At 50.3% G+C, this 22,789-nt stretch overlaps 1 protein-coding gene and 2 long non-coding RNA genes across 6 annotated transcripts in view; 2 read left to right on the top strand and 1 right to left on the bottom strand.

The window, feature by feature from the left end:
- Positions 1-587: 587 nt before the first annotated feature.
- Positions 588-22,789, bottom strand: part of ADCY2 (adenylate cyclase 2) — a 415,997-nt gene continuing 393,795 nt past the window's right edge. For 3 of the 4 annotated variants that reach the window (XM_086675813.1, XM_086675806.1, XM_086675797.1), the window contains 3 exons: positions 10,327-10,441; positions 5,812-5,936; positions 588-1,405 (listed from right to left, as the gene is read on the bottom strand). In XM_086675813.1, the coding sequence (XP_086531939.1) occupies positions 1,253-1,405; positions 5,812-5,936; positions 10,327-10,441 (393 nt within the window). In that variant the 3' untranslated portion in view covers positions 588-1,252. Of the gene's footprint in view, positions 1,406-5,811; positions 5,937-10,326; positions 10,442-22,789 lie in introns of those variants that run through there. The other variant, XR_015240410.1, reaches the window with a different exon arrangement.
- On the top strand, positions 3,568-7,250 carry LOC147584003 (uncharacterized). Its single transcript, XR_015240411.1, has 2 exons — positions 3,568-4,284; positions 6,734-7,250. It is a non-coding gene; the product is annotated as an uncharacterized LOC147584003 (long non-coding RNA).
- Positions 15,281-17,202, top strand: LOC147584002 (uncharacterized). The gene is made up of 2 exons (XR_015240402.1): positions 15,281-16,411; positions 16,519-17,202. It is a non-coding gene; the product is annotated as an uncharacterized LOC147584002 (long non-coding RNA).

The following is a 22,789-nucleotide window of genomic DNA, read 5'->3' as shown; positions in this document are numbered from 1 at the left end:
TTCGGGTCTGAGTTGCCAAGAACAAGGTGTTCCTGGTAGATTGGGGTCCCCCGGTTGTCACACACGCCTGCCTTGAGCTATGAACAGAAACCAAGGGTGCCCCACCAGGCTGGCGTGTGCGGGTAAGTGCACGACTCTTGATTTCAACTCAGGTCGTGATCTCACGGCTGGTGAGTTCGAGCCCCACATCAGGCTCTGTGCTCACAGCGCTGAACCTGCTTGGGATTCTCTCTCTCCCTCTCTCTCTGTCCCTCCCTTGCCTGCATTCTCTCTCTCCCTCTCTCTTTCTCCAAATAAATAAATAAATAATAACCTTAAAAAAATAAAAAAACACACACAACATTTTCCCCAGAAAATATCCTCTAGAGATGCCACAGGGCGCTCGGAGCATTTCCAGAGAGTGGCAGAAGCAAGTGTCTACCTCACAAGCCTTGTCCTGATCTGAATTACCCAAGGATCTCCCAATCGCTGCTCCTGGGGCGCGCTTTCTGAAACAACCGTCAGTCAGGACGATGGAAAGCCAAGCTCGGCTGTGGAGCGAACCGCAGGAGAAGGAAGAAAAGGGGGAAAAGATACAGACTATAAACCAAAGTACGTAAAACTTTTAATGAATCAACCTTACAAAAGACAATGGCATCAAAACGTCGGACGCGTTTGGTACAAAACTGGTCCTAGGTTATGAGAACTAATTCTGGTGATGGGTGGCTGCACGCCTCTGGCCCGAGACACGACAGAGCAAGGCGACAGGACCGTGGGTCCCGTGGATGGCCGCCGGCGATGAGATACACTGGGTGAACACAGTCAACTTCCATGTGGGGCGACGGAATCAATTATTCACAAATACTGTGTAATATCGGACTAGCGGATGCGGTTGGCCAGCTACCATATTTTCCAGGAAAAAAAAAAAAAAAACATGCACTGGAAGATAATATACACCCCCTAGTTTTATTGCCTTAAGAATTTTTGTTTATTTCACCTCTGTCATCTTTGTGAATTCTCTGAGCGCATTTCTCCCATAACACACACTCCTTTTCCTTCTGCTTAGGAGTAAGCACAGTGCAAGTGGCAGAGCGATCTTGGGACACGTCAGACACCAAATGGTATGCCACCAGGTCAGAGGAACGAGTCTGAAAAGGCTCCATAGGACACAACAGAGCACGCACACCAAAAACGAGAGACAAAGCTCGCAGTCAGAAAGTGCATTGTACCTTCCCGGAAGTACAGTCTTCTTGCCGAAGTGGAGGCAACCCCCTCAGGATGCCACGTTGCTCTGGGAAAGGGACCTTGACATTTCTGTGTTTACAAAGTACGTCTTCAGCTCCCCCTTGCCTTTCACGTTGATTATTCCTCGACATGTGCACGTGTAACCCAGGGTCTGGAGGATGAGGCTTGTCTCCTCAGTGACCTAGAAGCACATGGACAGATGAAGGAGCGGTCAGTGCCTACGAAACACAGCCTCCGGAAGGTCGTTTGACCGCAAAGATCAGGAGCCAAAAGACATTCACGTTCTCTGGCCCTTTCACTCCACTCCTAAGAAATTAGAAGACAGAATCACGCAGGAGAAGAAAAGCCTTTTAGGGACAACACGTAATTTCATGCTGCAACGGTGACAGACTCTAAACCACCTAAAAAGTCAAGTGATCTTCAGGGCGGTGTAAACCAGGATGCTGTCATGATCCCTATCGTGGCCGAGACCAGGAAATAAGGCAGGATCTGTTCACCCCCAAAGGAAAAATTGAAGCCCAGACCCACGCTATGACTTCAGCTACGTGAAGGTTACATATTCACATATAAGAGACCTGGAAAGGGGCACCTGGGTGGCTCAGTCGGCTAAGCATCCAACTCTTGATATTGGCTCAGGTCATGATCTCACGGCTCGTGGGATTGAGCCCCGTGTCAGGTTCTGTGCTGACAGTGAGGACCTGCTTAGGATTCTCTCTCTCCCTCTCTCTTTGTCCCTACCCTGCTCCCTCCTGCTCTCTCTCTCTCTCAAAATAAATAAACTAAAAGAGAGAGAGAGAGAGAGACCCGGAAGAGGGAAAGTAAATCAAAATATACTGTAGTGGGATGTTACAAACTGTCATGAATGTCATTTCACAAAATCATAAATGTGAATAATGGATTTTAATTCAGATGGGAGAAGACACCTTGAGAAGCACCGTCAGCTCCCGCAAATGGCCCCCTGCTTCGGCGAATGCTCGAGAACAAAACTAAAAGGACACTAGGGGTCTGTACCAGCCTTGGCACGGGCATGACATGCTGAGTCAGGTCTTCTCAAGCTTCCTCCCTTCACCGAGCTGACACAGAAGGTGACCAGGGCCGGGCCCCTCTCTTGCAGCCTGTCGACGTGATTCCCGCCGCTGCCCTGCGAGGCCAGGACCCCCACTGCCGAATCGCCTCGGGTCCCGCTGTGTCAGATGGCAGAGGAATTTCCCGGGTAGGACGGCCCCTCTCTCTTAGGGGAGAAGGGTTGTACCGAGTCCTGCCCCATCTCAGCCTGAGCGTGCACCGTGCTCTCCTCGGGGGCCGTGTCTGGGGATGACAGCTCAGGTCTGTGTGGCATTTGTCTGCTTGAGTGTTGACGAAGCCTCCTGCTGAAGACGCTTTCTCAAGCAGAGAATGGGTGAGGTGAGAACAGACTAGGCTACCAATATAGAGGCCTCAGCTTCAGAAGTGAGGGCAGACCCCCGTGTCAGGAACACAGTCCCCAGCCAGGCCTCCCAGGAAGTATCTGGCTTTTGAGCAGAGAGGGAGGAGCTGTTTTTTTTCCAGAAACCCCTGGTAATGCTGCTCTGAAAGCAGGGGAGAAAGCAGAGGAGGAGGAGGGTGAGGAGGGGGAGGAGGAGGGATTTCCTCCCCTTGCATCAGAGGATGAACATGGCACCCGTGGGACCCGACCACCTTGGCCGTGTGGGTGGCACCCACATGCTGTGCAGGCTTGTGAACAGCACAGCAATGGTATCACACGATTTTGCTTTTGGGGTGGGTGCCGTCGGGGGACCATGCAGTGGTGGGGGCAATGGCCGCAGCAGTGAGCCAGCCTCCTTGAGCCTGGTGGCTGAGAGAGGTGTGAGGCAGAAATAGGAGGGCTGTGCTTATGAGAATCCAGGGAGATATCCAGAGGCCCCCAGAAGCAAGGGTGAAGGGTGCCATATAAAGATCTCAAGGGTAGGCTGTTGGAAAGAGCTGGAAAAACCACCCTCCCTGTACTTTGACTCCATGGCCAGCCCCTAGCACAGGGGCCAATGTGTGGGTCCTCGGGACCCTTGTGACCAGAGCAAGAAAAGAGGGTCACAGGTGCCGTATGTTCATGTCCTGTCCTTTGCTAGCTTGAGCCCAAGTCCTGGGGAAGGACAAGTGTAGCTGGGAGGTGAAGCCAGGGGCACAGGAAGGACTCTGGATCCTGGGGAAGAACCGAAGGAATACGGACAGAGCCGGGAACTCAGATTACAGACAGGGTCTCATGATGAGAGTTCTCAAGCATAATCAGAATTAGAGAATTCCAGAGGCGTCTGATTTCCGACCTGCCACAGAAAACAAACACATCTGTTGGAGCCTCGGGGGTTAATTCTGCAGTCAAGGTGTTTACTGGTGTGAAGTATCACCACGGGCATTTGTGAGCTATCCCTTGGAATCTGGAACACCGACCACACAATTACCGTGAAGCAAGGAGGAGGGAGCTGTCTCCCCGATGAACAGCAGCCAGTATGCCTCCAAGCCCGGGGGCGGCCTGGCTGGGTGACACGCGGGCTTTCTCCAGTGTTCTGTGAGCTTCCAGGCTGGAAAGCGTGGTGGGCGTGGATGTTCTTTAATCAAAAGGACCTGTTCCTCAGGCCCGGGAGAAGCTTTTAACGATCTCGGCATCGTTTCTGATTCTTCCTGGCGTCTCACTACTTTCCTTGCACGTAAGTGGAAATGCGAAGCTACCGGAGACGGAGTGAACTGCGGCCTCAGGAGAAGGAACCTGCTGGACACAAGCCTTCCGGCGGCTGAGCTGAGTGAACACACGCGGAGGGGCTTCTCCTCCGGGCTCCGGGTGCACAGAGACCCTCCAGGGGGCGCTGCTCAGCACTAAATCACCTGGAGTTTTATGAGGCCCAATATCCTCCTGGAGACGGAGACATGGGAGCTCTAGCTCATTTCAAACACTGACCTGCAGGGGATTACGACCTCCAGGAGGGAGCACTCTCTCTGAACAGCCTGTCTTAAATGGGTTTTGATACGTATCCCAAATGCTTGAAAACCACTTGGAGAGTCGTGAAACATGTCTTCTGAATGTTCCAGGTGTGGGAAGGGATTGGGGGGGGGGGGCTAGGTTGGCCTGCAGGTTGGGAACGTGTGTCCTTGATAGGAGCACCCTCTCCCCACACCAGACACAAGACCCCACGCTGTACAGGATCGCTGGAACATCCCCGGGGCATCAGGAACAGCTAATGACACGCAGGCAGAAAGCCCTCGAGGCCGTGGTGCCGTCATGGCACGGGTCAGCGAGGTGCCAAGGTGGTAGACCGCGCCTCTCGTGGTGGGCATCTAGGCCATCTCCACACACCGTGACGACCGCTCCAGCCCCGTTTCTGGTGAGAGCTTTGTCTGGGTTGGCTCTCGTGAGCACAGCCAGCTGACTCTTTTCCCTTGGCAACGTCTGGGTCTGATTGGGAAGCCCCACACGTTCCTCTCCGCCCCACATCGCCTGCCATCTCTCCCCGTTCTCTGTTGCTTACTTTTGGCAACTGCTGACTAGTCATCCGGTGGGAAGAAGGTGAGATATAGGCCCCGTTCCATACAAAGATTAAAGATATGCTATAGAAGGTTCACAGAAGCAGAGGCAGGTGAAGAGTGTGAAAAGCAAGTAGGCAGAAGTTTAATGAGAAGCCCGCTTTTGATAGCACTGGAGCTGGTGTCTTCGGCAGAATTTCAGAAAAGAACTCTAAATCTCCATCGGAATGTTAGGAGGCAAGGTTACCTGAGGACAGGGGTCAAGCCAAGGCACACAGAACAGGGACTTGTCGAATTCCTGGGGGTGGGGGGGAGAAAAAAAGCTTCTTATTTGCGTCCAGTGGTTTTCACACGAATTTGCCACTTGGCAGGAATTTATCTTCCAGAAGTGAAGCGTGGAATCTGGGGTGAAATGGGGAATCACTGCGTTTTGAGGGAGTGGCGAATAGAAAGTTCTGCACAGACACACACGTGCACATGTTCTTCTCATTAGGAGAGGTCGGTCTCTCCTTCCAGGTGTGTGGCATTCTGCCCGAGCAACCTCCCCTGCGTGGATTCCAGTGCCGTCCGTCATTCTCCATATCCAAATCCCATGCTGGCCCGATTTGGCGTTGCCATTTCATATCACCCTGAATCTCGTCCCTCGTCTTTCCCCAGTCGGCTCCTTTCTGCCTCCTTCCAACTCAGCCTCTGGGACGGGAAGTCTGGGGGCTCTGTCTGGTTTTGGTGGTACAATCCCTCTCCCTTGCAGGGCTCCCTTCAAGGTTCTGGTGCCAGGAGATGGAAGAGGAGAGAAGGGGCCAGCCTTGACTCGCTCAGGTGTCAGACTGCCATGTTGATCGTTGGCCATCGTCGACTTCCTCCAAAGCTATAACCTTTACATTATTACGTTTCTCAAGTATTGTTAACGGCGAGTGCAGAAACGGATGACCATTTCCCCAATAAAAAAGACTTATGTTGATTTCAGGTTCTTTTCACCATTGAAGTAACTACCAAGATTCTTTGTTCTAATACATCATTGTCATTATGATGATGCTCATTTATGACTTCGAAGAGGATAGACCTGGCCCGTGATGACGGAGCAGACTAGATTACCTGTATTTTGTCCAGCACGCCGGTGCTGTCCATCCTGCTGGCCACATTCACGGTGTTGCCCCAGATATCGTATTGTGGCTTCTGAGCTCCAATCACACCGGCTATTACAGGCCCATGGTTAATACCTGCAATGCATCAGAACCGGGCAAGAAGACTCAAGTTACAACGACTGTCTTCAACAGAAAAGTTGTACAAGAGGATTTCTGAATCATCATTATGCAGCCAACATTAGCCCAACTCACGGAATTCTAAAACAATGAAAAATAATTTGTTTCTCTTCTTGGTCTTGATTCATACATAGGTACCCAGATATCATTTTTATTCCATAATAACATAAAGTTGGCTATGCTTTCAAAAAACCCAAACATTGTATCAGGACACCTGGGTGGTTCAGTCGGTTGAGCGTCCGACTTCGGCTCAGGTCATGATCTCCTGGTTTGTGGGTTCGAGCCCCGTGTCGGGCTCTGTGCTGACAGCTCAGAGCCTGGAGCATGCTTAGGATTCTGTGTCTCCCTCTCTCTGTCCCTCCCCGGCTTGCGCTCTGTCTCCCTCTCTCAAGAAAATAAACATTAAGAAAATTAAAAAAAAAACAAAACATTATAATAGTTTTCTTAAGTTTTTTTTTTTAAAGATCTTTGATTTGGGGAGAGAGAGAGAGAGAGAGAGAGAGAGAGAGAGAGAGAGAGAGAGAAGGGGAGGAAGAGGGGCAGAGAGAAAGGCAGACAGAGGATCCAAACTGGGGCTTGAACTCACTGCAGGGCTCAAACTCATGAGCTGTGAGATCATGACCTGAGCCAAAGTTGGTCACCCGACTGAGTTTTCTATGTTGCTACATAATCCTAGATAAGAGACGATCACTGTTCTCCAGCAGTTTTGCGGTTAATGTTAATTTTTGAAATATACATCTTTCTGTTTTAAACAGCTACACTGAATGGATATACCACATTTACTGGCAGTTTGGTCACCGATGGACTTCTGGGTTCATGCCAACATCTTGCTGAATCCGCCACTTGCCCCCACACCAGTGTGGCATTTTCTACCTGCTGCGCACTGTAAAACTCTGGGGATGCTCACAACAGCCTTGTGCGGTGGGTACTGTTATCACCACCTCTGGATTCAGGCAAAAAAGCAGGAGAGGGTGCCATCAGACAGGCAGCAGATGGCAGTGGCAGCCAGCTCTGTGGCCCTGCTGGTACGGATGCTGCCATGAGCTTCCCGTGCACGAGGCTTCTTCCCACCTTTCAGGTTGTTGCCTTTGATGATGTCCCAATGCCAAGTTTACTGAATTCCAGAGGACAATGTTTGTGCCTCTGATTTCCATTGCTAAAGCACCTTCAAAGGGCTCTCTCAATGCACACCGTGCTAGTGAGGGAGTCTACCCAGGTCAACTTTAGAACAATAACAGGTCCTAGTATGGACAATATAGAGATTTTGACGGAGTTCAGATTTGAGGAAATTCTCCTGGGAGAGGCCCCCAAGAGCGTCACGTTTGGACGGGTCCTGGGGTAGACAGGCTCGCCCCTGGGGAGCAGGTGCAATCCACAGGCCGTCTCCGCACAAGTGGGGGGACGTCTCTTTTGCTTGGGTTCTTGTCCCCCTTGAGCTGGGCTCTTTACAGCTCTGCACTCATCAGAGTGAGGACAATCCAGCCTCTGGCATAAACCTCCTCACAAACTGTGATTCTCCAGGGACAGCCATCAAAAGGCTGCTGGGGAAACTCAGGAGGCACCACTCTCCAGCCCTGCTGCCCCCTGGCTTGCCCATGTGCCTGCCCAGATAATCAGGCAGCCTGGGCCACCACTAAAAGAGGAGGCCATTGCTCTGATTGTCCTCTCTGTAGCTGCAATTATAACCCCATGGTTATTACGTGCTGACACCTGAGCTCAGCGTGAGCTTTCACACTGCCTGAGACACGGAGACGGCACCTGCCATCTCCTTAGAAGTGTGATCAACTTCTCTAATCAGAGAGGCCTGGGATTCTCTCCCAACTCCCATGCACCAGGTAGGATGAGTCCTTGCCCCAGGATCTCAGTTCAAACACACAGACCCATAGTTATCCCGGGAGTGGTGCGGAGGAAGGCCACGGAAATAGAAACAGAGTTATTGACTTCGGTTGATTATGCCCTAGGTATGTGTTCTCTCCTAGATCTAGGACTCCTGCCTTGCTGCAGGAGTCAACTTGTACTGATTAATGAGGGTGTTTTTGAGATCCCTTCTTCCACTGCTGTACTGCTTAGTGCACTACGGCTTGTTAGAGACCCGAGGCAAAACTTCCTCTTTGCAATGGAGAGGTAGGCAGGAAACGGTATAAACGGCATTCCACAAAACCTTTGAAGGTACGCAAGAGGCAAGAAAGAAATTCTGCTTTGCTTTTGCGGGGTGCTCAATAAAGCCCACACTGTACTTTAGACACCCCAAAGAATTTAGTCCAGCCGCTGGCTGCTGGCTGGTGCCCTCAAGCCCCCTCTGCCATCAGCTTTCCTCCAGGCTGCTGAATCCTGCTGGGTCAGCGCCTGGCGGGGTAGGCAGTGGGGAGAGGCTGGGCTGCTGACTGCTGGCACGGGGTCAATCTCCACTTAGCGCAGGAATGTGCTCAGATTTTGGTTCCCGCTGACCGACTGATTCTGCAGCTTGACATGCAGAAGAGGACGTTAAGAGTGAATTCAGCATTTCTTATTTGTATCATCTAATTTTTTTTTTTTTTTGAAGTGTTACTCTTCCAAGTTCCTACCATGAACTGCCACTGGATGGCGCCACACACCCAAGTGCGGCAGGGCAGGCAGACCCCTGAGAGAGAGGCCGAGGGGTGGGGAAAGGCAGCCCCAGAGGCCCGTGAGACCTTGAGCTTCCTCAGAAACCTAAAAGAGCTGCCATGTGGGGTGACTGTATAGACGTTATTATTCAGTCATGAGTGTAAACACTCAAATTCTTCTCGAAGAAGGCCTATTCAATTGCTCGCATTAATCTGGAAAATACCGTAAAGGTCCAAGACCAAGAAAGCTGTGATGTTTGGGGAAGTAACACATGTGATCAGCAAACACTGATCTCTATTTCACTTTGCAGTAAAGAGCGGTAGTATTTTGTTTTGAATACGTTTACTAATCGAGCAGATCATTCCAACGTGGAATAAAAAAAAAATTTTTTTTTTTTGAGGGTAGTTTGAAAGGTCGAGGAGCTCACTTTCTAGGCTGTCAAAACAATAAAGAAGCTCGAGGATCTAGGGGACACCTGCATGTTGGATGTGGTCAGCAGGCTGGGGGGAAGCCTCCCACCGGCCTGCCCCTTCTCACCTGGGTATAAGGTGAGGCCCATTGTGCACGGAGGTGAGAAAGTATAAAGCAAGACGTGTCCAGGTGCTAACAATGAACAGAATATATAAGCAGTCAAGAGGCCACATTATAAGAGATATAAAATATTTCTGGGTTTTAAAATTCAGAACATAGAGCAAAGGAAGAAAATCGCTCGCCATTTATCGGGATTTTTTTTTAAGTTGAAATCTGTATCCAAAAGCAGGGAAAAGCCATTCAAATGGAATTTGTTAAAAGAGCTCCTCTTATGTGTACTTGCTTTCAGAAGAAGCAAAATGTGTTGCCAAGAGGAACATAAAATGGTCAAAGCAGCTCTTACCAATCACAAATGGCCATAACCACAAATATGGCAAGACAGCCGCGTGCTAAGCCGAGCACGTAAAACACACTTTTTATTTTTACAGACGTTTGTAAAAGGCAAGTAAGCACGAAACATGCTCATGGACCAGCTTAAAGTAACGGAAGAGCTTACTAGAAAATTTAATTTTGTTAATGTTTATTCTTGAGATAGAAAAATTTTAAATCTTAAAGGAAGCTGGCCTTTTCTTTCAGGGCTGAATCTTCAATCAGAAAAGCTATAGCTATTTCAGAACCTGGGACGTACGTTTGGGGCGTTTGGAGGTTGCGAGCCTAGGAGTGTGTGACTATTTCAACAGCTCTAAGCTGCCTTAAAACTTTTTTTTTTTTTTTTTTTTTTTTTTTTTACATTTTTGGATCTCCAAAGTCTGGATGCATCTTCCAGCTCATGCTAATTTCACTGGCAGCTGATCCTGAAATAATATCGTGGTTTGCAGTCAACGGCTCCTCAGGATGGTCTGAGGCCACGCACGCCGTGGCTGGCAGAGGGGCCCTGGCAGGATGAGGCCGTGGGACTGAAATCCAGCTCACGGTCCACTTGCTAGACATAGTGCTCGCAGCCTGGGTCCAACCAAAGGGGGTTTTGTTTTCTACTTTGTACTGAAGTGCCTCAGAGGCTCCTAACTTCCCTGAGCCTGTCCACCCCCTGCTCCCCCAAATTCAGTCCTCCTGCACTCGAGACACAACCGCCAGGACTCTAGTCCGGCGTGGCAAGATGGCCGACGGTCCCGGTGCGCCTGTGCCCTTCCGCCCCCCCCCGGAAGTCAGATCCTTTCACACAACACTTCCGGTGTGCCTGTTCCTTACGCCGTGCCCTCCCCCGGAAGCCGGCGCTCTTCACACAACGTACCCACTCGCAGCTTGAAGTCATTGAAGGAGTGTTTGTTGATAGCGTCCAGCTTCCCCACCAGGGCAAAGGCAAACTCCACCATGGTGCCGATATGCATGTACTGCCTCTCGGGCTCCTGAGAGGAAACAAACACACGCACGTGGGGTTAGAGGTCAACCGGCAGGGAAACGGTCCCTTGGGTCACAAACCTGGGCTCCAGGCAGACAGCAATGCTTGAGGTCAAGGGCCGCAATGCCCGGAAGACAGGCGTGTGTGAGGATTACCCATCCTCCCAAGGGGACCCTGTGTCCCGGTTCATTCTTGTGGCCGCGGGCAGACCTGAGACGCTGGAAGACACGGAATGGGACCTATGTCGTCTTAACCCAGAAACTGCCGGCAGAAGACACTTCGAGGAGGGGCTGGGTCCTGGTTCTCCGCTTGCCCCGCATACCTGTCTCCCCCGTTCTCCGCTGGCCTCTGGCTCCGAGGGTGACCTCTGACCCCTGCGGGACTGGCTAATGGGAGGGCCAGGGAAGGTCAGGGAGAGCAGGGCAGAGAGGTCGGGGTCCTTTCCTCCCCTTCCCTACTCCACACCTGCCACACGGCTCACCTCGGTTCTGGAAACACCCCATCTTCCCTTTTAGGGGAAGGGTGTTATGTGTCTCCCCCCTTCTCCCAAATTCATAACCTCCGAATCCTCAGTATTTGCTTTGCAGCTTCTCATGGCTATCATTAAATAAGAGATTAGGATCCAATGAGGGATTAGTGACGAATCCAGCATGACTTGGTGCCCTTCTAGAAAGAGGAGATTAAGACACACAGAGAAGGCGACACGAAGAAGCAGGGGAAAGATGGCGTCTAGGAAGCGAGGACAGAGGCTCAAGAGACACCAACCCCATCTGCACCTGATCTCTGACCTCTAGTCTCCAGACGTTTCTGTTGTTTAAACCGCCCAGGCTGTGGTGCTGTTACAGCAGCCGGAGCCCGCGGATACAGGGAGGTAACGATTTCCTGCCTTTACTGTCCCTGGGGGATTTATCGCCCCTTGAGGAATAGTTATCAAACACATAGAGCTGGAGGAAAAGACCAGTTCAAGGCTCCCAGTGAAGGTAAGTGGGAATCTGTACTCCCATTTACTACTAATTTCTATTTCTATTTCTATTTCTATTGCTATTTCTGTTACTAATTTATATTTACTATTAATTTGTAACACCTATTATATTTGTATTTCCTTTTGAAAGTCACCTTTGTAAAATTTCTATTTTGGGTTATTTTATAAACACAGGTTCTTTACTATTATATGCGTATAACTCATAAAATGTGTTTACATGTCCGAAAGGTTCCCGCTGCCCCAATATTTAACGACTGGGCACACCAAGAAGGGGCGTGAGATGCAGTCCCAGCGCTGGCCTGCATCTGTGGCTTGTGGTTTAGAATCAGTGCGGTCTTTTATTTCCCTCACTCGTCTGTGAGCTCCCCAAGGGCACAGACTATGTTCTATTAATCTGCGTCTCCACAATATGAAAGTGTCTGGCCCAGGAGAGGCACCTGATACGTGTTTATTGAGAGACTGCATTTAGATCGCCGGTCGGGTAGCCGAGAGGAAGTGCGGAGGAGGAAGGAAGAGCCTTGCCGAGCTCTGGTGGAAGGTCATTGCCGACTGATGCTCGTTTGGGAAACATACACCCGGGGCGGGGCGGGGGGGGGGCACTGACGCACCCACTGAAGTGGGGGAGGGCTCAGAAGAGGACACAGGGTATTCAAGTGGGAAGACGGAGAGCAGCCTCAGCCGGCTGGGGGAGGAAACAAAATCAGTAAGGATGCTAGAAATACTTGAGAGAAGAGCAGGAGGGGCGGCCCTTTGTGGAGCTCAAGTGTTTGATCCCACAGGGGGCCCCAGCAGAGCAAACTCAGAGAGAGAGAGAGAGCTCTCAAGACGGTGAAAGGGGAGGGACGTGGTGACCATGGGGCGCATTCACCATGGAGGGTGAAACCAGCAACCAGCTCTGAGGGTTTCAGGAGGGATGAGGGAGGAGGACAGTGGAGACAGGGGATGTGTCCTGCACCCTGAAGGTGACAGGGGCATGGAGAAAACCAAGGTAACGGCCAAAGGAGAAAGGAAAATGACAATGGGGTTATTCCCCGAAGGAGTCAGGAAGGGTAGCACCAGGCAAGTCTCTCGATGTGAACACTGATGACACCTGAGTCGGATCATTCTTTGTCCCGGGGCCGCGTCCTGCGCCCTGCAGGATGCCGAGTGGCACCCGTGGACTCCTCCGAGAGATGCCCCCTTCCAGGACTGACAAGAAAAAATGTCCCCAGACACTGCCCAATGGCCCCGAGGGGCAAGCAGCTGGCCGCTGAGATCACTGCACTAACTAACATAAACACGAGCAGAGGACTCACTGAGAACGTTCGTTCTTCCTCTCCTTGGAGAAATCCTATCATTCCAGAGAAAGACCGATGAAACGCTACTGTTGCCACAAATCCTCAACTTAAAAATTGCGAGAGAAAATCCACACAATTTAAACAACTGGAACTATGGAACACACTGCCAGCTAACGTCGGTGAAAATGCCGCCATTTCTTTTTTTTTTTATTACAGTTTTTTAATTTGAGCGAGAGAGGGGGAGAGAGAATGAGTGGGGAAGAGAGGCAGAGGGAGAGAGACAGAGAATCTCAAGCAGTCTCCGTGCAGAGCCCGACACGGGGCTCGATCCCACAGCCCTGGGACCGTGACTTGAGCTGAAATCAAGAGTCAGACGCTCAACAACTGAGCCATCCAGACGCGCCACAGAGTCATTGCTTGACAACGGTTCTGCTCTTCTATCAGAGCTCGCTAATGTTTCTGGTCTCGTGACCCACGGGGACGGTGTGATTGGGAAGTTCATGCCTCCAGTCCGTTGGAAACATCTTGCTCCTAAACAGGAAGCACAGGGGCTCCTGGGGGGCTCAGCTGGCTAAGCGTCTGACTCTTGGTTTCAGCTCAGGTCATGATCTCATGGTTCGTGGGTTCAAGCCTGGCTTCGGGCTCTGCGCTGACAGTGTGGAGCCTGCTTGGGATTCTCTCTTATCTCCCTCTGTCTCTGCCCCTCCCCTGCTCTCTCTCTCTCTCTCTCTGTCTTTCACACACAGACACACACACACTCTCTAAAACAAAATAAACTTAAAAAAATAAACTGGAAGCACGAACTCTTAAATCAACAGGCAGAATCCTGTGAACATCACGACTGTTCCAGCAAGGGGGACAGATTTGCCACAGGGGGGGAAATGGTTTGCTTTCTCCTGAACCATGGTAAGACAAACCAGCTTCCTCCCCTGATAAATGATCACCCAGTCTGTTTTCATGCAGCGGGCGTAAGCTGGAGGTTTTACTTGACCTCCCTGATGAATGAAGAGATTGAGTTCTGGGAGTGGGGTTTAAATCCAACGTCCGTAACTTGTTCGGGCTTAGTAAACCCTGGAAAAAGTTATGCTCGGTCTCAAGAAGAGCTCAGTTCGTTTCAAGAAGTCTTTATAACTGAGCTTTTGATAAATATTTGATGACAGTATAAAGCAGCTCTTTCTCCCACGACCCAAGTGATTTCTGTGAGACGTCTCCAAATATTTAACCGACTTCCAGGGACATGGCAGTAGACACATTGAGCTCCCGGAACACATCTTGCGAGCCGTTTGCTTTGGAAATTCCACCAGCAAGGAACCCTGCTTAAGTACATGCGTCTTTACTGAGGTTGTTTTGTAACTCAAGTGCCTGTTTGGTAAACACCGAATTTTTTTAGGCTGAAATTAACGTACACCTTGCCTCCTTCCTTGACCTCTCTTCTCTCCTCCCTTCTCTTCGTCCACCCAGCAAACATTCACTGTGCCCCTGCTGTGGTGGTATCTACCTCATGCTGAAGGTTTACAACCACTGCCCAGGAGCTGTTCTCCCACTTGAGGCCCCTGGGAGATCCCCTGAGGTCTGTCCTTTCTCTGAAGGGAACGTCCACTGTCGCCCCGGTGAGCCGATTGGCACGGCCTGAAGATCGGCTTGCGCCTGGGGCGACACTCGAGTGTCCGGAACCTGTCAGAGGACACCCCTGGGACTCACAACGTCCCAGTGTGAACCCAAACCCCGAGGCACGAAGAAGGATTTATGGAAAATGGCCTGGCTGCTAGGCCATCTGTGGACCCGTCTAGACTCAGTCAACTCACATTCACTGTTTTCCACCCACCTCACTTTACAGAGAAAGTATTTTACTAAAATGCACATTAGGGGATGTTCTAGCAAGCACCCCCCCCCAACCCCCATCACGTTTTAAACCATTTTCCATGAGAAAGTTAGTTGCCAAGCACACGGGTCACTCAGACCCACTGTCATGGTTATGAGGGTCCATACCTGACGTGGCCCGGTTTTCAAATATACTAATGGAGGAGTGACAGTAAGATCGTCCGTGCGGACACTGGAACGCTGACCTTGTGCCAGCTGCTGGGAATTCTCGAAGGCTACATAGCAGCAGTGTGCCTGAAGGTATTTAATCCTCACTCTGAGTCCCGTGAGGGACTTTCTGTCTTCGTCCCCACCGTGCAGATGGGGCAAGGGAGGCCCCGGATGCTTCCTAACGGGTAGGAGCCGCACAATCAGGCTTCCCCGCCAGGAGTCTGAGTCCGGGGCCCTGTCGTAGCAGCTCTGTCGACTTGCCCCCCACCCCGTGTGCATCTAGAACGCGGTGGGAACTGCGCCATTGGCATTTTATGTGTCAGCCTCGAATCTTCGCATCTTTGTGTTTCCTTCCACTTTAAAACATTTTGCGCTGCACTCAGTTTCGTGAGCTTCCTTGGGGTAGATTTACGCAAAATATGCACAAACATGTGAACAAACAGGTAAGCAGTTTTCCTTGATAGCCTTGACGGTAAATGGTGGCAGGTGGGTTGGATGATGAGCCTAAGAGATACTCAGCTGACGGAGAGCTATCACCGGGAAGTCGTCACAAATGGTTCTGGAACTGCCCGCCACCCCCGTGGACAGCTGAAACCGTACTCGGTATCTTCGAGCACGGACGGTGCATCCAAAACTAACGTTAGTATTCCATGTCCTACGAGACAGCTTTTCTTCTTGACTCTCCTGCTTTGCCGATGGCATCATCAGCGGCAGATCCCTAAGTCGGAAACCTGAGACGCTGGCGAGCCTGGCCTTCTACGCCCCCTCCACCGCGGCCCCTCAGCTCCCAAGTCCGCCTCGCATGGGCACACTTCTGCCATTCACCTCTTCCTTTATTTTCCCCAGGACCGCGGTTTACATCCTGACCACCACTTGTCCGAATGTAGGAAGTTCCCGAATTAACTGTCGGTGCTTTGGAATCAGGCAAAACTAGGTCCAGCCCCAGGTTCTATAACCGTTAGCTGTGTGGCCTTGGCTAAGTCACTCAACTTCTCTGGGCATCAGTTTCCTGGTCTGTAACGGGACAAGAACTACCTATCTCTCAGGGCTGTGGGTAAGGTGAAATGAATTTGTTAGATGGATGCAGCCTATATCCTTGGGGCTCAGGATTTATTTAGTTTCTTTCATGATGGTTTAGAGAAGCAGGTCACCCTGACGTGAAAAACATCGAGGAGGAAAATGTCAGAAACTGTCTCATGCCCTCGTTCAGAACCTTCTCCCTTCGAACACACTGGGCATCCTACGGGGATGCCCGGCTTTGACAATGACCTAAAAGTCTGCCATTTGCAGTGTCTTTGAGACTCTCGGTGGATATAGTGAAGATCAGTGGTTTAGTTTCTTTCGGTTTGCAGCTTCCTGTTAGTAGCACGAAGGCAGGAAGAGATTTCACTCTGCTTACAACACATCACGGTAGCTTTGGTGTTTGTACAGAAATACACAGCATTGGGTGCCGCTATTCATTTCAGCAGAGACCCGAACTGTTTTCTACTTTCTCCAGTAAAGGGAACTATGGTTATTAGTCTCAAGGTGTGCTTTAGCTACCAGGAGCCCGGCAGCAGAGGGTCTCAGAGCGACTCCCCGATTCTCCCGTGGTCAACCTGGCAGAGACCCCTTGCTGTGGATGGACGTTTGCACCCCCGAGAAATTCCCATGTTGAAGCCTAATCCCCAGGGTGATGGATTAGGAGGTGGGGCCTCGGGTTAGGTCATGTGGGGGGAGTCCTTGTGAATGGGATTAGCGCCCTCACTAGGAGGGGCTGGGGACAGCTGGCTTCCTCTCTATGCCTTCCGCCAGGTGACACACAGCGAGAAGACAGCCACCGGAAGACCAGCAAGAGGGTCCTCGCCAGACATCTCACCTGCTGGTGCTTTGGTCTTGGACATACCAGCCGTTGGAGCTGTGAGAAGTAAAGGTATGTTGTCACCCAGTCTATTGGCAGTTGCTAGAGCAGCCTGGGCTGACCAAGACTGTCTCCGGTTTTCCCAGACACTCTCCACGTCACCTGGCATTGGAATCGTTTGCACACATGCCTTTCCCGGACTGTAAACTTCAGGGAACGCTTGCCACAGTGGGGAAAGGAAACACCTGCTGGATGTCCCACGAGCTCAGTAAAACCTAGAACAGCCGAGCCTGAGACGGAGCTATTAACCTGAGTCACTGGATGCGGATGGGAAACGTTTTTTCTTTGCTTTGTTGGCAACTCAGTTTTGCTAATACGCTGGATGCGCGAGTGTAGGCATCTCATGGGCTGATCGTATGGAGCCTGGGAACTCATCTGGGGGACGGGGGGAGCCAAATAAAGGAGACACGCTGGCGCCCTCCGCAACGGTGTCTCTATGGGGTGAACTGGGCAAGAACCAGATGGAGCCAAGGGTAGTGCTTAGTAACTACCCTCAACCTGCCACTCTGGGTCCACTGCTGAGTTTGTTGGCATATAATAAATAAAAATACTAAATTCATTTTAAAATGATTGTAAAATCAAGTAGTTTTTACTTACAACAAATAAAATAATTAAATAGACTAAAAAGAGACTAAGAATACAAATGCTTTCTAAAATTTTGAAAAGCACCAGTGCTCACTCCAGGGTGAAGAATAAAACCTCCCTGCCTCCTCCTGCTTCTCTGCTTCTTCCCTCCCCTGTATTTTCTGGAGCAACGAATTATTTCCTGTCAAAGTGGTGCCAGCAATTGGTATCCATCTACTTGAGATTGTGAATGAGAGCTCGTGGTTTGGTTTATCACAGCAATAATATAATCCAAGCGTGAATCTGAATGCAAAGTTTTCATTCTTGTGTTTTTGTTTCAACCTATTTAAGTTGTCAGTGATGTTTCTCTGAAAAAGATCAGAAGCATTTATATAATGGCTACGGCCAGAGAAACCCTGGTCATTGACTAGGCCACGAAGGATGGTCTTCATAAACCACAGAGCCCCTCGGAGGTCGAGGAGGCGAGGCTCTAGAGTGCAGCAGAGGGAATGGGGCAACAGGGAGTCGTGGGGAGTGTGGCAAACTGAGAACACGCTCAAGTCTAAATGAAGCAGCTGCTTCTACGTTCCAGCCGATGGACTCTGTCATCGGGGATGAAGATCAGGTAGATAATCTACCAGTTTTCAGGAGAAGCCGGAAATGATAATTTTTTGGTGAAATGTCCTTTTTCTAAAAAAAGGACTCTGTAAGTCAAGAAAAACACACTTGGGACCACAATTTGCTGTCAGGGTTTACCGTGCAAAGGCCATGGCATGGAACAAGCAGGAGGCTTTGCACCTGGGTGTCCTGCAAGCAGGTGAGGTCCTGGCAGGTGGGGGCGGGGTGCCGGCTGCTGACTTCCGTCCCTTGACGCCTACTTGTCAGGCGCGTGTTCACGGAATCACGAGTGGGGTTAGCACGCCAGCCTGTTCCCAGTCTGACGTTTCGTCTCTTGACAAATGCCTGCTTCTTTTAAAAACAATCAGTTGTGATGCATAATGCAACCGACCATTTTGTCACGTTGCCTTTCAGCTTAAAATCAGAATGTACCGTTTCATTTAAAAAATCCAAACAAAGGCGGTCAGCCCTACTCTGACCAGGTATTGACAGGCTGCTATGCATCCGTTTTCCCAATGGAGAAGTTATGCTGCCCCTCAAGTAGAAAATGAGGAGGTTTTCTAGTCTTACATGTAAGAGCTCGATTTCAAAAGGCTTTTACCCAGATAACTCTGCCTCTTTTGGGATTTAACGAAAGCACATTAATCCTTGATGAACCCAATATATTTTGCAAATCGAATGTCTCTTGTTGCCAAACTAAATGTTTGGCCAAACAATATGTAGCAAGGTTTTTTGGCTTACAATGAGGAAAACAAGTAGGTAGGTTACAGGTGGGTTACAAAAGGCAGAAGACATGTTCATTTCAAATATCTACATTGATATTTATCAAGTGTTATCCCCCCACACCAATCAAACGTAATGTGCTTTCCCTGGAGCAGACTTTCACTGCACTTCAAAATATTTCTAGGATGACCTTACCAAGATCTAATTAATGCCCGAAATAGAAATAGCTCATATGGAGTACATTCTCTGCAGGGACATGACGACATATCATATTGCATTTATGTCCGAAACCCTCGTAGCTGTTCTGTTGGAGGGAGCGATAGTAACAATATGCAAAACAGTGTACAAGTCACAACTGTATTACTATGGCTTTTAGCATTTTTATTACCTACTGTGGCCAAGGAGTATTTTGCATATTAATGCAGTCTTCCCAATGGCCTTATGAAATGGGCACGCTCCCCATTATGTAAGGACACGGGAGCGCAGAAAGCTTAGCTACTGCGCTAAGTCATGAGTGGCCTCACTTGAGACTCACGTTCTTTTCCACTCGAGCTTATCGACAGGGGTGACCGGTAAGAAGTTGGGAAGCAGCCCAGGGGTGGCTAAGAAGGCCAGTCTGGTGGGTGCGGTTGATGAAGGCAGGAGGGAAGGGGCAGGTGGGACAGGAGAGGTGGGCTAAAGTGAGGCAGGAAGCAGCAGTGAGTGACGGGCACAGACGTGAACGTGGCACGGGAGGGGTGGTGAAGGAGCCCACGAGGCAGCAGCAGAGCTCTGGACCAGCAGGGGAGCCCTGCCCCAGGGTTGGCAGCCCAAGTCTGTCGCTGCTCTCTCCGTGACCTTGGGCAAGTTACTTCACTGCTGTGCCTCAGTTTCTCCTTCTCCATCTGTAACATGGATGGTTGGCAGGGGGGATCTCTCAGGCTTGTCAAAAGTAGACTCAGGAGGCATTTTGCGAGTGTTTGGAAACGTCAGGGGGAAGAAGGAGAGGGTTTGGATTGGGAGTGGCAGGTGTGCGAAACAGGGAAGGGAGCCACCCACTGTTCTGGGAGGTTAGGTGGGCGCCTTCTCCGTCCTCCGCCAACGAGCCGGAGTAGTCGCCATGCACACCGCCCCCTGCTGGGGGTTTTGGGGACGCCGCCTACGACAGGGCTCTACGATGTGGATGGTGGATAAGAAACGCACTTTTGCAAGAAAGCTGAAAGTGATACGCTGCCCGTGGGAGGCAGGGAAATGGGCTCTAGACACAGGACGTCAGAGGAGGCACAGTTCCTCAGGTCAGGGCGCAGGACAAGCTTCCGTGAAAGTCGGAGCTTTGCCTCTGTGGATGGTGTCTTCAGTACGCGTGGGATGACTTGGAGAACTAGTGGAGACGGGGCTCTCCAGCGCCATCCTCACAGACACAGGGGATGGCTGGGGCCCCGTTTTGGGAGGAGGGGGATGGGAAGAAGATGAGGGGGTTAGAACTGGCTGTCCCTGGAAAGCTGGAATGGTAGGTCCGGCCCCACGATCAGGGTGGCAGGTGACGGTTTTGGCAGGGGCTGAATCCGCAGAGGGGATGGATGGAGACCCCTGACTGAGAGCAGCTGTCAGGGCAAGAGCAGGGACAGTGTCCCAAAGGGATGGACCACGGGCAGGTGACAGACAAGGGGACTTCTAGGCGAAGGGGGCCATCAGCTCTACCGGACGCCGCAGGCAGGACTTCAAGAACGAGCGGGAGGAGTACACAACCCGGCTGGGGCTCTGGAATGTGGAAGTGCTTCCTGCTCTTCAAGAGTGGGATTTCTGTTGTTGGTATTGGGGGGGGGGGGGGAGGGGAAGGGGAAAGATAAAGGCGGTGGATGCGGGCGATCAGTCCACAGAGTGTGCCCGAGGGAAAGGAGAGACGTCGTGGGCTGCAGGGCCGGGGTCTGGAGGAGGCAGAGTCAGGGAAGACAGGCAGACGCGTCAGGCTTTACGGGACGGGGGAGGATGCGCCCACCCCACACGCTGAATGCTGAGTGGGTCTACACCAGCGACGCCTCTGAGAATCTCCGCGCTGAGCCCCACAAGGGATCAGAAAGCGGCTACCGGTGAGCTAAGGTCTGGACTGGGCGTGATCAGGCCAAGTGCCCTAAATGACTCCGAGAGAGGGGGTCAGCTGGGGAGGCCTCAGAATCAGGGCCCAGATGACAGGAGGTGAGTGAGGCGCCCCCCTCAGGCACAGAATTTAAGGAGGCACCAAAAAGGTCAAGAGTCATGATAAATGACATCCTAATGCAGTATTTTAAAAATAAAAATGCAGAAAAATCCAGAAGGAATGTAACAAAATTTTAAATAAAGGTAAGTATGTGGTGTGAATTGTGTCCCAACCCAAATTCCTATCTTGAAGTCTTAAAATCCTCCCCACTAAGAACTTTTTCTTTCTTTCTGTCTTTTCTTTCTTTCTTTTTCTTTCTTTCTTTTTCTTTCTTTCTTTCTTTCTCTTTTCTTCTTTCTTCCTTCCTTTTTCCTTCTTTCCTTCCTTTTCCTTTCTTTTCTTTCCTTTCCTTTCCTTTTCTCTCTCTTCCTTCTTTCCTTCCTTCCTTTTCCTTTCCTTTCCTTTCCTTTCCTTTCCTTTCCTTTCCTTTCCTTTCCCCTTCCTTCCTTCCTTCCTTCCTTCCTTCCTTCCTTCCTTCCTTCCTCCCTCCCTCCCTCCCTCCCTCCCTCCCTACCATGTGAGGGCACAGTATGAAGGGGGCCATCTATAAGCAGGAAGAGATGTATCCTGCAGAAACTTGATCTGGGACATCCAGCTTCCAGAACTGTGGGAAAATAAATGTCTGCTCTCTGAGCCACTGAACCTGTGGTGTTCTGTTATGGTGGCCCCCTCGCTGACTGAGACAGCTAAGTTCCGACAGCGCCTTGCTGAACACCTTAGAGGCTGAGGCAAAAGGGCTATATACAAGATTTCATGTTATTTTTTTTTAATGGTTAACTTTTCCCACGACACTAAAGGTGTTAAAAAGGTATAAGTTTGCTTCCATAAAGCCAGGAAGATAAAATTATCATTAGTTCTGTTGTTGGTATAATTAAGGTACTAATTGGTATTAAAATAGTGTTATACATTTCCATACCTATATACTCCACAATTTCCCAATAGTTTTGTCAGCACTTTAATATTCTGTCAGTAAAAATCCAACCACTAGAAACATACGCTACCATTTATACAGGGCAACGCGTTCTTCCTTTTGCCTTTGGCACCAAGATGGCTTGGAAGGATACTGCTTAGAACCCAAGATAAGATTCTTCTGAAGTTTCTTCTGCTGCCATTTTACTTTTCCTTATTACTCAGGTAATGCCCACCCGTTGCGAAATAATAACCTGGGAGCAAAAACCCAAGGAGAAGAGCAAATGGGATACGTGTTACCCATTCCCCTGGAAAACCGCTAGCGTTAACTTTGAGTCAGATGGTTCGCCTTCTAGTCTCGGCCCATGAATACTGAGGAAAAGAGCAGGAGCTCTGCTTAGCATGCCGCTGTCCCTCTGTCCCTCTCTCACTCCATCCGGTCTGTGGGAGGCGCGGGAGAGGGCGAAGCGGCTCCGGGCCCAGCCCTTCCTTTCTCGGGGGGGAGTCGGCCTGCCTACAGCAAGCTGTGCTCTGGTAAGTTCTGTTCCTCAGATGCACCCACCCCTGCCTCACAGCAAATCTGTGCCGGTGCCATCAGGGAGCCCGCTGTCCTAAAAGGAAGGAGGGGGTCTTGTTTATTGAACTACAGTCTACATAAGCATATCTACACATCCACAGACACATACATACACACAGAAACAAAACACAACATAAAAGAAAACCCTCTCAAAACTACAGTTAATTGAAGATAACTCAATTTTGCCCAAGCAAATTTCTAAGTGGTCAGCTTGGTTTTTAACCGCATTGGTTCTTTTTTTTTTTTTTTTTTTTTTACTGTGTATTTATTTTGAGGGAGAGCACAAGTGGGGGAGGGGCAGAGAGACAGGGAGACGGAATCCCAAGCAGGCTCCACGCTGTCAGCACAGAGCCTGATGTGGGGCTGATCTCACAAACTCTGAGATCATGACCTGAGCAGAAACCAAAAGTCAGACACTTGACCACCTGAGTCACCCAGGTGCCCCTTGGTCACGTTTTACAATTTTTTACTTATTTTTTTTAATGTTAATTTTTAAGAGACAGAAACGGAGTATGAGTGGGGGAGGGGCAGAGAGAGAGAGGGGGGCACAGAATCTGAAGCAGCCTCCAGGCTCTGAGCTGTCAGCACAGAGCCTGAC

The sequence above is a fragment of the Puma concolor genome, chromosome A1 (assembly GCF_028749965.1).
Source record: "Puma concolor isolate L17-30 chromosome A1, mPumCon1.1.hap2, whole genome shotgun sequence".
Taxonomy (NCBI): Eukaryota; Metazoa; Chordata; class Mammalia; order Carnivora; family Felidae; genus Puma; species Puma concolor.
Note: the sequence above shows the minus strand (reverse complement) of the source record. Positions and strands in the feature narration are given on the sequence as shown.